Source organism: Sycon ciliatum, chromosome 1 (genome assembly GCF_964019385.1).
Source record: "Sycon ciliatum chromosome 1, ocSycCili1.1, whole genome shotgun sequence".
In the NCBI taxonomy this organism is placed as follows: Eukaryota; Metazoa; Porifera; class Calcarea; order Leucosolenida; family Sycettidae; genus Sycon; species Sycon ciliatum.
In genome coordinates this window covers 50,528,704-50,544,804 of record NC_088643.1, presented here as the reverse complement: position 1 = coordinate 50,544,804, position 16,101 = coordinate 50,528,704, and the positions used below count along the sequence as shown (strand labels likewise).

Sequence of the window (16,101 nt, the reverse complement as noted above, 5' to 3'; positions counted from 1 at the left end):
AGTCGGTACCGGTATGTTTGCTCTATTTCACTCCAATGCTTTCAGTGACATCACATACGTCGAGGATTCTGGCTCACTGGTCATACTCCCAGCTGACTATGAGCTGGGTACTGGGACGTTCTATTACTTGCACGAGGTCAGACTGGACATCGCCGATTTCCCCTACTCGCACAGCCTTAACACCTCGTTCATGGATACGACTACACTACAGGTCACACGGAGTCCTGTCAATCCGTCATCCAGCATCAGTCTGATGGAAAGTGCAGCCAGTCTTTACCAGTTCAACACCATGCACGCAAAGGACTTCCTTCGCAGTCTGGAGTTTTCTTCCACTGTACAGGAGCGTGTTCGTAACAGGTGAGTTGCAGTTGATTGGGCGTGGGAAATATAAATCTCAAATTGTATTGCAATTTAAATGAGGCGCTTATGGAACATGAATGCAGCAAATGGGAGTTTCGATCTTTGACCATTTTGGTGGTGGGTCGCATTTACTCACCTTCCACCGCTTTAGGACCCGCATCTGTGCCTGATCCTTAATGTAGTGGCATTCTTACACATGTGGACATCATGCGGACAACATGCGGACAACTAAATTCAACTGAGTCTCACGCGAACTGTGATGTTTTAATTTAATTTTTAAGCTGAGGTGTCTTGAGGTGCAATGGTTTCAGAGATAGGATTGTTCACCCATATGTCCAGCATTACTTTCAGTGTATGAATCAAAACATGCCCCCCATAGCTGCTTTTAAAACCCCATGCCTAATGGAAATGCATGCAGTGATTTGACAATCATGGCTAACATAGGTTTGAGTAAAAAAAGCCTGCACTTCTCTTCTACCACGTAGAACTTGCTGCTGAGCCAAGTGTGTGATGTCTACTCTTTGCCGGTCCAGCTCTACCCTCACCATCACGGTACTAGATGCCCTGCATCGGTCGGCCACCACGTCCTTCAAACTGACCGTCGAGCCAAGGAACGACCCTCCCGAACTTGCGACGTGCAGTCTGTGCTGTGAAACGCTCAACTCCATTGTCAGTCGCAACTTCTCCGTCGGTGACTTAGCCAACAGCTCTGTGGTACGTACAGTGAATTTGTTCCATGTGAAGTTCATCCAACATCCGTAGAGGGCTTAACTGATTTTTGTCCGATGATCGATTCAGTTCGTGAAATTCAGAGTTACGACGCAGCAACTGCTCATTCTTCTGTCTGTGTATTCTGCTCTTTGCCTTCGGCAAAATTTGCCGAAGGCAAAGAGCAGAATATACAGACAGAAGAATGAGCAGTTGCTGCGTCGTAACTCTGAATTTCACGAACTGAATCGATCATCGGACAAAAATCAGTGAACTCGTAGTTATGTTCGCTTACATGTACAGCTTTGGCGCTTGCCTAGTACATGTACCCACAGCTTTGGCGCTTGCCTAGTACATGTACCCACAGCTTTGGCGCTTGCCTAGTACATGTACCCACAGCTTTGGCGCTTGCCTAGTACATGTACCCACAGCTTTGGCGCTTGCCTAGTACATGTACCCACAGCTTTGGCGCTTGCCTAGTACATGTACCCACAGCTTTGGCGCTTGCCTAGTACATGTACCCACAGCTTTGGCGCTTGCCTAGTACATGTACCCACAGCTTTGGCGCTTGCCTAGTACATGTACCCACAGCTTTGGCGCTTGCCTAGTACATGTACCCACAGCTTTGGCGCTTGCCTAGTACATGTACCCACAGCTTTGGCGCTTGCCTAGTACATGTACCCACACACGCCTTTGGTCATGTGTCAGCAAGCCCCTCATTGTATCCCGCGGTAACGTTATCTTCACGAGGCGACACGGTATCGTCACAGCTCGTTACAGCGGCAAGCGCCAGTGGTGCCAGCTCTGGCGGTTGACACGGCTCGGACAACGGTCATTGTTTTCTTGTGATGCGGATGGCAGTCAGTGTAGATTAGGGCTGGTATCTGGGATAGCCCCATTCCTATCCTTCATGCTTGTCGTGCACTTCACGACAATGTTTAGTGGACTGCTTTAAAGTAATGCCTTGCATGACATCTGAGACGATCGATTATTCTCCCGTGAAAATGTTCTCCTGTTTCCTTGTTCTTTCCCATGTAACGTTATACAGGTAACTGACCCTGATGGAACTGGCCTACCGTATGGACTGATTGTGACGTCGATTAGCCAAGCTCCAGCTGATTCTAATCACCTGTGGCAATATAATGCGAACGGAACTTGGCTCAATTTGGTACGGTAACTGTTGCAGCGGGTGTGCCATATCATATGTACAAGTGCTGTGTATTGACAGTGTAGTGTTTTATAACCGGTGGGACTCTTATAGAGCAGTGGTGCAGGCCCGTAGCCCGCAAGGGGTGCGTGCACCCCCCAAAAAAAATGTCGACCTAGGTTCAGCATGCACATAATGACTATGAATGACATGCATTCTACACATATGCGGCCCCCGTGCACCCCCCCCCCCCCCCCCCCAAACGGGGGACCATCTACCTGGCGGTGGTATTGTGACTCTTATGGGGGTAGCACTGGCATTTTTGTGGTCTTGTCTGTGATCATGGACATCACTAATTACGAGTCCTCTCACCGGTTATTTGCTTGTCTGCTTCCTGAAAGTGTCTGCCCTGCATGCTGATCATTGCATTTGAGATATCTGTTTCTTTCAACCCTTACCCGTGCTTTTCGTTCCATAGCAAGCTGGTGCTGGCACAGTGCCTTTGGGAAAAGGGGAAGAATCCCTGTTCAACATTGCTGTACTTTGATCGTGCTTACCTGAAGTAGAGCCTACGACAGGACTGCTGTTGGTATGAATATTAATATTATTATTACCGGTATTTGAAACTCGGGTAGTGAGCCAATAATAAAAGTAGAAAGGAAAAGGACATATGGAAATGAGTTAAGAGTAACTCTTCCCCTCTTTGGTCTTTCCATAACCTTGAACCTTCCAAGTTGGAAGGCTGTCGGTTAGCGCTACGGAGATGTGTTGAAGCTAGGTGTCAGGACGTCGAATGTCTCAGTACTCTGTCAGTTTGTGCCTAGTTGTTGCACTTTCTGACTGTATATAGTATCTAGTTACGGTGGTGGAGAGTTACTCTTACCTCGTTTCCATATGTCCTTTTTCTTTCTACTTTTATTATTATTATTATTTTAACTGGTTTGAGGGAAAGAGACAAACGGGAAAAGTCTGAAGAAAAAATTGACTGTCACCACCAGGACTCGAACCAGGGACCCTCGCTTGTAGCCAGCGATGCTCTAACCACTGAGCTATGGTGTAGTCGTCATCCCAGCAGAGTTTATTATTATTATTATTATTTATTCATATTTGAATATCAGTATATCTGCTGGGACGACTGCTGGTGCAGCTCTGCGACGAGAGTAGCGTCTAGTTATGGAGGATAATATTGTAAGTTTACTTTGCTTCACTCCCAGTGCATGGACTAAAAGTGGCGAGCTACGTGCATGTCTGTATGTTCCTGTTCAGCCCCCGGCGTCAGTCAGTGATTGTTCGGTTGTTCTGCTGCCCACAAACGCCACACTCCGTTACGCAACGTCACCTTCGTACTCGCGAGACATCACCAGCACGTTGACATTTCAAGCATACGACTACAGTGTAGCTGGTGATGAACAGTCGGCAGATTTCTGTGTAAACGGAACTCTCAATGCTAGTAAGATTTGCTAAAGCTGCATGCCAATAAGAAGTATTGCATTCTCTGCGTGTGCGTCCATCAGTGTCTTGTGTTGTTGTTGATACGTGTCGCAATATTAACCTGAATCCTCGTCATTTGGATGTTGTACTCTTGTGTATACACATATTTGTTAGTTTGTGTGTTGGGAAGAGGACAGCAAATTGGTCCTCTCCAAACTGCTAGTTCCCTGGACGCAGTGGCGTTTATATGCATAGCAACACGTGTTGTCTGGTAACTACCATTATAATATCAACGTACATGTGCTAGTAACGTTATTACGCAGGAGAATCACTCACTGACATTATCACTTCGCCTGGGACCAATCTTCCTCCTTCCAAGGGTGCTTTCAGACTTGCATGCTATTGCAGCTTGATGGTGGCAGTTGGCCTAAAAAGCCCTTATCAGAAATGAAACCGAGTTATGACTTATGCAGTGCCGAGAGACATGTCCCCATGTTGCGGGCACGATGGTGAAATGGATGTAGGGCTGTACCTATCTTTGAATGTTCTGTCATCATGTTTGTTGTGTTGCATGTTCAGGTGCTGTTAGCACCAATTCAGCTCAATTTTCTCTCACCGGACCATACCTAAATCGTCGGCCATTGATCAATTCTATACATCCAACTTTGCTGTTGGACACAATAATGGAGGACATGCCATCAATGTAAGACCGTCCTTTCAGAATAATAATAAAATTGTCGATTCAATCCACACGTACTATTGTTGTCTGCGGATTTTACTCTCCTTGCTCCCAGCCCATGCCATCTCCACGCTTAGACAATGGACGAGATAAAGGGCCCAAAGGCAGCCACACAAGTCACGTTACTCCACAGCTCACATGTGTGAGCCCTCACTCACGAATGGGTCTACCTGTGTAGTTGGCATTTTGTGGAGCATTTTTCTGCGGTACGCACATGTTGCTGAGCGAAATGTAACAGTTACAGTGAAGTGATGTGTCACAACATACATATACAGTGATGTGATGTGTCACAACATACATGTACAGTGAAGTGATGTGTCACAACATACATGTACAGTGAAGTGATGTGTCACAACATACATGTACAGTGAAGTGATGTGTCACAACATACATGTACAGTGATGTGATGTGTCACAACATACATGTACAGTGAAGTGATGTGTCGCCATGAGTACACACGTGTGCGACTTCACGTTCATCTCGAGTGCATCTCAATACAAAACGTCCAACGTGTGTTCATGTGTTGATCTGAGCACGCACATACACACGTTTACATTCGCGTTGAGTGTATCAGAAATCGTTCTAGTAGTTTGGGAGGGTGGGCACGTGTGCACTACTTCTAGTTGTGTCACAGCTGTCTTGCTGTGCTTGGTAGAAGATTAACAATAACTCCATCGTTTCGTCTCTAAACGTTGAGTATCAATCTGCCACTGGAGGAAGTGCTTGCCACTATAAACGCATGCATTCAGTTTGAGACTAGTCATGAAGCCAGCGCTGTAATGGTGAACTCTGTTTTGATGCCCACAGCCCCGTCCCTCTCCTGCCCCAACCGTCATACTCTTGTGTCCTGATGTTGCTAACATTTTGATCTGTCATGTGGAAACTTACAATCGTCCGGTGTGTCCAGTGCCAATGCTGTTTTTGCTGTTCTCTGTGTCTTGGCGGTCTAGGGTTGGGAGAGAGGTGCAGCAGTTTGTGCGTACTGTCAGCTATGACCTAGACAACATGGTTCTTGGTATGGCCGTGGTATTTGCAGATGAGACGAATGGAATGTGGGAGGTACGTGATTGTGCAACACTAGAGCCTGTCCCTGCATGACATCAGCCAAGTCTCCTATGTACAACATTGCAGTCACATTGCCTGCTATAGGTCGTGCGGCTATCAAGGCAGATGATAAATTGTGGGTGTAAAACGGAAAGGTTCCAGGCTGTTCAAAGTAGAGTGCTCTGTGCCCAAGGGCAGAGCTTTGTACAACAAAAAGAAGATGAAAAGTGGATTGTAACTCCAAGTTTCACGCATGAGGAATCATCCTACAACATTGTGGGTTTACATTGATTGGTGTGATAAGTGATAACACTGTGATCTGGAGTGATTCGGTTACTATGGTGGGGTTACTCTCACACAGTGTGATTTCAGCTGGTTGCATACTGTGTTACACCTTAGAATCATACACTGTTCCAGTGCTCCACTTGCCTTCGGATCAATTAACTAGTTTTAGAAGTGACCCTAGTCATTCCGCACACCTACCGATGTACTGTAAAACCGGAAAGTCTAACAAGTCACAAAGTGTAACGTTTTAACGACCAATTTTTTTCGTTATTTGAAGAAACGTTATGGGGAGATGTCTGTGCATACAGATGGGTACCGGGTGGCCGGCCAGGTAGCTATCGTTAAACTTTCTGCACGTTATCATGCCAAAATGACAAAAACGTTTTAAAAACTTTTTGGTTTTACAGTACTAGAGTGTGTATTCTCCACACACGCCTGGCGATGCATGGCAATCCATCTCCGGGGGGGGGGGGGGTTCGAATGAGGAGCATAATCAGGGGGAGGGAGCTAGCACACACCCATCTAAACATGTGTAGTCCCGGCATTTCATCCTATCGTGTCTCGTACGTACACGCTTTTGGCATAAGCGCAGGAATAAGAAAAACACCAGCTCCTTGGAATTCCCATGGGGACATAGGTTTTGATGACACCCCGTACATCATGCGAATCTCTGCCATGGTGCTGCTAGGTGGGGAAATCAGCGAAATGCGAGAACGAACAAATATCCTTTCCCTTCATTCAGTATGACCGTCCGTTTCAGATAATCGATTGTTCGGACAGCTGGTGTTCTGACAGCTGGTGTTCTGACAGCTGGTGTTCTGACAGCTGGTGTTCTGACAGCTGGTGTTCGGACAGCTGGTGTTCGGACAGCTGGTGTTCGGACAGCTGGTGTTCGGACAGCTGGTGTTCGGACAGCTGGTGTTCGGACAGCTGGTGTTCTGACAGCTGGTGTTTGGACAGCTGGTGTTCGGACAGCTGGTGTTCGGACAGCTGGTGTTTGGACAGCTGGTGTTTGGACAGCTGGTGTTCGGACAGCTGGTGTTCGGACAGCTGGTGTTCTGATAGCTGGTGTTTGGACAGCTGGTGTTCGGACAGCTGGTGTTCGGACAGCTGGTGTTCGGACAGCTGGTGTTCGGACAGCTGGTGTTCGGACAGCTGGTGTTCGGACAGCTGGTGTTCTGACAGCTGGTGTTTGGACAGCTGGTGTTCGGACAGCTGGTGTTCGGACAGCTGGTGTTCGGACAGCTGGTGTTCTGACAGCTGGTGTTTGGACAGCTGGTGTTTGGACAGCTGGTGTTCGGACAGCTGGTGTTCGGACAGCTGGTGTTTGGACAGCTGGTGTTCTGATAGCTGGTGTTTGGACAGCAGCTGGTGTTCTGACAGCTGGTGTTTGGACAGCTGGTGTTTGGACAGCTGGTGTTGACAGCTGGTGTTTGGACAGCTGGTGTTTGGACAGCTGGTATTCTGACAGCTGGTGTTTGGACAGCTGGTGTTAGCTGGTGTTTGGACAGCTGGTGTTTGGACAGCTGGTGTTCGGACAGCTGGTGTTCGGACAGCTGGTGTTTGGACAGCTGGTGTTCTGATAGCTGGTGTTTGGACAGCAGCTGGTGTTCTGACAGCTGGTGTTTGGACAGCTGGTGTTTGGACAGCTGGTGTTGACAGCTGGTGTTTGGACAGCTGGTGTTTGGACAGCTGGTATTCTGACAGCTGGTGTTTGGACAGCTGGTGTTCGGACAGCTGGTGTTCGGACAGCTGGTGTTTGGACAGCTGGTGTTTGGACAGCTGGTGTTCTGACAGCTGGTGTTTGGACAGCTGGTGTTCGGACAGCTGGTGTTCGGACAGCTGGTGTTCGGACAGCTGGTGTTCTGATAGCTGGTGTTTGGACAGCTGGTGTTCGGACAGCTGGTGTTCGGACAGCTGGTGTTCTGACAGCTGGTGTTTGGACAGCTGGTGTTTGGACAGCTGGTGTTCGGACAGCTGGTGTTCGGACAGCTGGTGTTCGGACAGCTGGTGTTCTGACAGCTGGTGTTCGGACAGCTGGTGTTCTGACAGCTGGTGTTTGGACAGCTGGTGTTTGGACAGCTGGTGTAGCTGGTGTTCTGACAGCTGGTGTTCTGACAGCTGGTGTTCTGACAGCTGGTGTTCTGACAGCTGGTGTTCTGACAGCTGGTGTTCTGACAGCTGGTGTTCGGACAGCTGGTGTTCTGACAGCTGGTGTTCGGACAGCTGGTGTTCTGACAGCTGGTGTTCTGACAGCTGGTGTTCTGACAGCTGGTGTTCTGACAGCTGGTGTTCTGACAGCTGGTGTTCGGACAGCTGGTGTTCTGACAGCTGGTGTTCTGACAGCTGGTGTTCTGACAGCTGGTGTTCTGACAGCTGGTGTTCGGACAGCTGGTGTTCTGACAGCTGGTGTTCGGACAGCTGGTGTTCGGACAGCTGGTGTTCTGACAGCTGGTGTTCGGACAGCTGGTGTTCGGACAGCTGGTGTTCGGACAGCTGGTGTTCGGACAGCTGGTGTTCGGACAGCTGGTGTTCTGACAGCTGGTGTTCGGACAGCTGGTGTTCGGACAGCTGGTGTTCTGACAGCTGGTGTTCTGACAGCTGGTGTTCTGACAGCTGGTGTTCTGACAGCTGGTGTTCGGACAGCTGGTGTTCGGACAGCTGGTGTTCTGACAGCTGGTGTTCTGACAGCTGGTGTTCGGACAGCTGGTGTTCTGACAGCTGGTGTTCGGACAGCTGGTGTTCTGACAGCTGGTGTTCTGAAAGCCAGTGTTTTACTATACCTGGTTTGTTTGCAACCGGTCCGGCATGCAATCAGAAAGATATTTCTAGGCAAACGAAAATATGTTAGTCTGCCATCTAGACATGCGCATGTATAGTGCAGGCAGAATTCCTTTGTGTTTTCATTCGTGCCCTGACTCTCTTGTCTGCACACTGCTGTAGGTCCGAGACACGGGCGGCACATGGCAAGCAATCGTGTACAACGCCACCAGCCCTGCTTTGCTACAACCAACCAGCTCGTTGCGATTCACGCCCAGCAGAGATTTCAATGGCAACGCCAGCTTGACAGCTCACGCCTGGGATGTGGAGAGTAAGTCATTGACATCGATTGTCTTCAGCTTGCTATCCTTAGCAAACCTGCACTGGGTACACTCTCTCACGGACAGACCTGCACATCGCTTTTCAGTATAGGTCACGGTCTCTGATCACCACATACCAGTACACTCCCAAACAGGGCCCGATATGCCGGATAGTGTGCTGTCCTGACAGTATGCAGATTGCCAGCCCATTGATCCTAATCCCAAGTGAGAACATTTTGGTACCAGATTAGAACAAGCTAAGGCAGATGCCTAAAAGCTCTATGCATAAGCTAAGACAGATACCCCAGCTCTATGCATAAGCTAAGACAGATACCCCAGCTCTATGCATAAGCTAAGACAGATACCCCAGCTCTATGCATAAGCTAAGACAGATACCCCAGCTCTATGCATAAGCTAAGACAGATACCCCAGCTCTATGCATAAGCTAAGACAGATACCCCAGCTCTATGCATAAGCTAAGACAGATACCCCAGCTCTATGCATAAGCTAAGACAGATACCCCAGCTCTATGCATAAGCTAAGACAGATACCCCAGCTCTATGCATAAGCTAAGACAGATACCCCAGCTCTATGCATAAGCTAAGACAGATACCCCAGCTCTATGCATAAGCTAAGACAGATACCCCAGCTCTATGCATAAGCTAAGACAGATACCCCAGCTCTATGCATAAGCTAAGACAGATACCCCAGCTCTATGCATAAGCTAAGACAGATACCCCAGCTCTATGCATAAGCTAAGACAGATACCCCAGCTCTATGCATAAGCTAAGACAGATACCCCAGCTCTATGCATAAGCTAAGACAGATACCCCAGCTCTATGCATAAGCTAAGACAGATACCCCAGCTCTATGCATAAGCTAAGACAGATACCCCAGCTCTATGCATAAGCTAAGACAGATACCCCAGCTCTATGCATAAGCTAAGACAGATACCCCAGCTCTATGCATAAGCTAAGACAGATACCCCAGCTCTATGCATAAGCTAAGACAGATACCCCAGCTCTATGCATAAGCTAAGACAGATACCCCAGCTCTATGCATAAGCTAAGACAGATACCCCAGCTCTATGCATAAGCTAAGACAGATACCCCAGCTCTATGCATAAGCTAAGACAGATACCCCAGCTCTATGCATAAGCTAAGACAGATACCCCAGCTCTATGCATAAGCTAAGACAGATACCCCAGCTCTATGCATAAGCTAAGACAGATACCCCAGCTCTATGCATAAGCTAAGACAGATACCCCAGCTCTATGCATAAGCTAAGACAGATACCCCAGCTCTATGCATAAGCTAAGACAGATACCCCAGCTCTATGCATAAGCTAAGACAGATACCCCAGCTCTATGCATAAGCTAAGACAGATACCCCAGCTCTATGCATAAGCTAAGACAGATACCCCAGCTCTATGCATAAGCTAAGACAGATACCCCAGCTCTATGCATAAGCTAAGACAGATACCCCAGCTCTATGCATAAGCTAAGACAGATACCCCAGCTCTATGCATAAGCTAAGACAGACACCCCAGCTCTATGCATAAGCTAAGACAGATACCCCAGCTCTATGCATAAGCTAAGACAGATACCCCAGCTCTATGCATAAGCTAAGACAGATACCCCAGCTCTATGCATGAGTTGCAGTTTACTCGTGTACATGCATGCTAATGTCAGCTCCAGTGCATAATGTGCTAATTGTCTTGTACAAAGATTTTCTGAAGGAATTGCCCATGTCCCCGAATTTGTGTGTCTGTGTTGAACAGATATGGACTTTAGCGCTGCATCAAGTGACCATAGCAGCTTCTCGGCTGGCACATTCGGTGTCCTCACAACTGTTCTGCCTGTCAATGACCCGGTCGATGTGCTTCCGCAGAACTTCAGTATGTTGTATTTCTACTTCTTGTTGGATGATCCATTAAAGGTTCAAGGGTTTTTGCCTTATGATGAAGCTTTATCGCATATCGACACTGAAGTAGAACTTGTGATTGGGTTGCAAGTGTTGGGCACACAGACGTATACAGCTTCTTTTTGTCACTTGCATTTACGGATACTGCAGCTCCGGGCCGCGTGTGTGTTTCGTTCTGGCCACCAGGTTAGATGATTCAGAAAACAAGTCACTGCATGGTACAACAAGTCACTGCATGGTAGAACAAGTCACTGCATGGTAGAACAAGTCACTGCATGGTAGAACAAGTCACTGCATGGTAAAACAAGTCACTGCATGGTAGAACAAGTCACTGCATGGTAAAACAAGTCACTGCATGGTAGAACAAGTCACTGCATGGTAAAACAAGTCACTGCATGGTAGAACAAGTCACTGCATGGTAAAACAAGTCACTGCATGGTAGAACAAGTCACTGCATGGTAGAACAAGTCACTGCATGGTAAAACAAGTCACTGCATGGTAGAACAAGTCACTGCATGGTAAAACAAGTCACTGCATGGTAGAACAAGTCACTGCATGGTAGAACAAGTCACTGCATGGTAAAACAAGTCACTGCATGGTAGAACAAGTCACTGCATGGTAAAACAAGTCACTGCATGGTAGAACAAGTCACTGCATGGTAGAACAAGTCACTGCATGGTAAAACAAGTCACTGCATGGTAAAACAAGTCACTGCATGGTAAAACGAGTCACTGCATGGTAAAACAAGTCACTGCATGGTAAAACAAGTCACTGCATGGTAAAACGAGTCACTGCATGGTAAAACAAGTCACTGCATGGTAAAACAAGTCACTGCATGGTAAAACAAGTCACTGCATGGTAAAACAAGTCACTGCATGGTAAAACAAGTCACTGCATGGTAGAACAAGTCACTGCATGGTAGAACAAGTCACTGCATGGTAAAACGAGTCACTGCATGGTAAAACAAGTCACTGCATGGTAAAACAAGTCACTGCATGGTAGAACAAGTCACTGCATGGTAAAACAAGTCACTGCATGGTAAAACGAGTCACTGCATGGTAAAACAAGTCACTGCATGGTAAAACAAGTCACTGCATGGTAAAACGAGTCACTGCATGGTAAAACAAGTCACTGCATGGTAAAACAAGTCACTGCATGGTAAAACAAGTCACTGCATGGTAAAACAAGTCACTGCATGGTACAACAAGTCACTGCATGGTAAAACCACTGTAAAACAACACCAAAAACCTGCAGCGGAAGCAGATCAGCAAAAAGCACAGGGCGAACATGCCTATTGAAGTAAAGAATATCCCCTTATCTCTCTACTCTACTACTACTTACTGCTCACCATGTTCAGAAACGGAAAGAGCCGTAAGATTCTGTCGAGAATGTCAGTGCTCAGTAAAAATGCATAAATCAGGCTTGAGTCAGTGAATGTAGGCACCTTCCAACACCTTCACCTGTGACACACAGCTAGCACCGCTATTTTATGTTCAGCCAATATGGCCACAGGCCTTCATCAGTGCGTAAACGGGCATGTAGCAGGAAGCTTCAGTAGGTGACCGTTTGCACGTGTCAAAATGGTGTCTGTCTATTGTTTTGAATAGAGTATCGGCATGGCGGGAAAACAGACTCCTTTGGCGTGTAGGTTTTTGAGTGATGGTGGTCTTGGAGCCCGCAACGGATTGTTGTCGGCTGTGATATTCATCTCCCTGTCTGGAGATGGTCAGTTTGTGTCTTGCTTGTGTTGACTGAAACAGCTGTGGACTATACGGAGGATGGCGAAGCAGTCGTGCTGTTCCCCGACCTCAACATCACTGATGTGGACACATGGGAATGGTTCTTGTCTTTCAATCTATCCGCATCCCAGCCTGTAAGTTTGCTGGTCACTGTCATGGTCACTGTCACTGATATACTAGTCATATATACTCCTGTAATACAGGTAGTGTTAGCAATGGTCGAATTAAAAATAAGAAGAAAAAGGAGGAAGGCTTCTTGCAGTTTCGCAATTACAACAATACCGAATAAGAGCGGGTAGCTCTCTTCCTTTTCTCTGCACAAATCAAACAACACTTTCAACAGTTTAAGAGATTGCAATGTTTCGTTCTGTGCCCCCCCCCCCCATTAGAACATGGCTACTGTAAATATACAAATTTTCGGCAGCTATTTAATTTCGGCTATATTCGGCACCGACCCAAAAACGCCTAAATTAAAACGCCGATGAAATTTTTCACAGCATCTGTCGCACTATACCATGCCCTCTACCCCACGCCGAAAATAAATCGCCGCCGAAATGTCAAAAATCGTGAAGTGCCGAAATTTTGTATATTTACAGTATGTACTCTGCTGTATGCCAAAACATGCAGTATATATATATACACTACGAAGCGAAAACGTCATGTGCAGTGCATATGTTTTGATCAGACCTGCAGCATAGAGTTATGCAGCTATAGATTGTAAATTGTTTGGTGATTTTAGGGAAAGGATGGTTTTTGCTAAACTGTGACGGTAACCTCACCCAATGAGAGTTTGTATTCCTCGGATCAATATTCGCTGTACTGGCTTTGACTTGGGACACTGGTCGATAAAATGACTGATTGTATCACTACTAAAATTGGGCTGGTTTGCAAGTTGCTCAATTATTCCTTCATGACATCTCCCCGTTCTTCACTATCCAGGTTGCAAATGAAGCCCTCTAACTCATGCACATACGCACCTACACGCCTGTCCACAATTACCCTCCCCTCCTCCCCCCCCCCCCCTCGTTACACGCGTTCACATGCATATGCACACTTGATTACTCTGCTGTCATCTACAGAAGACTTTGACATCAGAATATAGAACATTGCGCTGAGTGCTTCCCGAGGTACTGCAAAAGCACTGCTCCACCTTTCAAATTCAAGACAAATTGATTGTTTTCCTTTCCATGATATTGCTGATCATTTCATTTCTTCATCTCACAGTTGCACGCTTGTGGACAGCCTCTGCCATCATCATTCAACATCACACATAGCCGTGGTGCAGGTGGTGAGCTACACATGCTGGGATCGAAGCGTGAAGTGAACTTCAATGGGTCTGCATCGGAACTCATGATGTGGTTGAGGTCAGTTTGGTCTTGCGTGTTGTGCCCTTTCTGTGAGTGTTGGTATGTTGTTTTCAATGCTGAATGTCAGTGAGATTATAGGATACAGCCTGCTATTGTCTGGTGTTGTTCGGAAAGGCAGGGTAAATTATGCACCCAGCTGTTCTGGCTTGTAGTTGTCCAGCTCTGCTGCTCTTAGCCAGTACATGTATACATGTATACACCTTGGATGTCACGATCAGGTCATGTAGTCATGTAGTGTGCTTGTTCCCAGTAGTTCAGCAGCCTGCTCCGCTATAGATGTATTGCAGTGTGCTTACACACAAGAGACAGAGAGAGAGAGAGAGAGAGAGAGAGAGAGAGAGAGAGAGAGAGAGAGAGAGAGAGAGAGAGAGAGACACACACACACACACACACACAATCGGTTGTGGCGACAAACGCGATTAGGCCGGCTGCAGGGACGCCGTAATGTCGCACTCGCCCCAGCACCATTCAAACAATTCCCTTTGGCAGTTCACGGCACGAACTTCAACAAAGCCCCGTGAATGCGTACTAGGGGAAGGCTAGACAGCATGTCTCTAGACATCAATAGGCATCGTATGAAAAGCCAGTCAATAGCACTAAAGAGCGAAAGCCTTCGTCACGGTTCGGTTTCACTCGCGCACCGGGCCCGAGCTGCCAGCGCAAACAAATGCCGGGCGCGAGCTGGCAGCACGAACAAACACCGTACTCACACGAGACCGCTGGGCCAACGGATGGCCACAGCCATCAAAAACAGGAACAAACCCATCCACGGCTCTTTCTCTTGCTAGCTGTGCTGCTGCGTGCATCCAACTGTTTTGCAATTTCTCCCTCCCACCCACGCCTCTTGATCTGTCCTAGCTCACTATTCTGGACAAATATTAATTCAATTGCAATGAAGCGCCGGGAGCCGGCGGGGGCATTCGGCGGCTTGGTCTGATTCCTAGCTTGTTGGTAACCGGCTTGAGGTTTCCAATGTTGCTATGACAACGTGCAGTCATGCGCAGGGCCACCCAACATGCGTTGGGGGCCCAGGAAAGACAGAAACGCGTTGCTAGGCAACAGCAAAAGCGCTCAGCGAGTATCACGTTACTCATGCAGCGCACACGTTGGCTTAGGGTATCACGCTACCCTTGCGCTGCGGGTACCACATTGCCCCTCGCTGGAATCAGACCCGCGCCCCGGATACCTTGCGCTGGCCTCCTGACGGCCAAACTCAACCAACTTGCGCGCTGTGACTGGGGTTGTGCATGCCTTAGCAACATAATGTGGCCCAGGTCGGCAGACTTTCAATTAGCAAAGCGAGCTACTCAGGCCAGGGCGCATGATCACTATTCGCAGCACTTATCGTCCATGCAGCAGTCGGGTTAAACACACACACACACACACACACACAGACAGACAGACAGACAGACAGACAGACAGACAGACAGACAGACAGACAGACAGACAGACAGACAGAGAGAGAGAGAGAGAGAGAGAGAGAGAGAGAGAAAGAGAGAGAGAGAGAGAAAGCTCAGTGTGCTTGTTTTATTTTTTCCATTTCTGTGCTCTACATTCGCCATCTAGATCGTTTGAGATTGTAGAAGCGTCGAACAACGAATTAAACTTTGACTTCCTATTGCTGGAAGTGAGTATCACGGAGAAGGAGAGCAGTATGCCGGCCGAGCTGGCATCAACTGTTCAGATCACCCACTCCAATGATGGGATGATATCTATTGGGATTCCAAACACTGATTACATCTTCAAGTACACCGAAGATAGTGGATACGCTACGGTCTTTGCTGGCAATCCTGTTCGACTTTCCGACAACGACTGTCCACCAATGCTCTCCGAAGTTGTCATCCGACTTCATCATGCAGATGGTGAGCACAATTTGATGAACGTCACATTGCAGCCTGGGATCCTGACGAACGAAACTGATCACCCCAATGGCCGTACATTGCAACTCACCGGTAGTGCTTCAGCAGCCGCTTATGAACAGGTGAGAGTGCTTGGCGATGAAACAGAATGGTTTTCACACAACAAGTAGGAGCCTAAAAAATGGATTAGTCTGGGAAGTGAACTACTCTGATCCTTTGAATGTGAACTTCTCCCAATCCTTTCCAAATAAAAGGAGTTTCTCTATATGCCTACACCATTACACAACTACCTCACCCTTCCCCGCCTGTTTTAAAAAGAAAAGTTTAAACAATTTTCATGGCTGCATCCTCCAAAGTTTACCCAAGACCAGGTCCACATGTCGCAGATTTGGCGAATTGGAACTGACGGCATGCTTCATT

At 47.5% G+C, this 16,101-nt stretch overlaps 1 protein-coding gene across 2 annotated transcripts in view; it reads left to right on the top strand.

Annotated features, from left to right (window-relative positions):
- Positions 1 to 16,101, top strand: part of LOC135830907 (uncharacterized) — a 121,714-nt gene that overhangs the window by 70,548 nt on the left and 35,065 nt on the right. For both annotated transcript variants that reach the window (XM_065343126.1, XM_065343125.1), the window contains exons 23-33: positions 46 to 357; positions 894 to 1,074; positions 2,117 to 2,236; positions 3,482 to 3,665; positions 4,226 to 4,349; positions 5,336 to 5,444; positions 8,658 to 8,805; positions 10,574 to 10,690; positions 12,477 to 12,589; positions 13,680 to 13,819; positions 15,389 to 15,803. In XM_065343126.1, the coding sequence (XP_065199198.1) occupies positions 46 to 357; positions 894 to 1,074; positions 2,117 to 2,236; positions 3,482 to 3,665; positions 4,226 to 4,349; positions 5,336 to 5,444; positions 8,658 to 8,805; positions 10,574 to 10,690; positions 12,477 to 12,589; positions 13,680 to 13,819; positions 15,389 to 15,803 (1,963 nt within the window). The remainder of the gene's footprint in view (positions 1 to 45; positions 358 to 893; positions 1,075 to 2,116; positions 2,237 to 3,481; positions 3,666 to 4,225; positions 4,350 to 5,335; positions 5,445 to 8,657; positions 8,806 to 10,573; positions 10,691 to 12,476; positions 12,590 to 13,679; positions 13,820 to 15,388; positions 15,804 to 16,101) is intronic.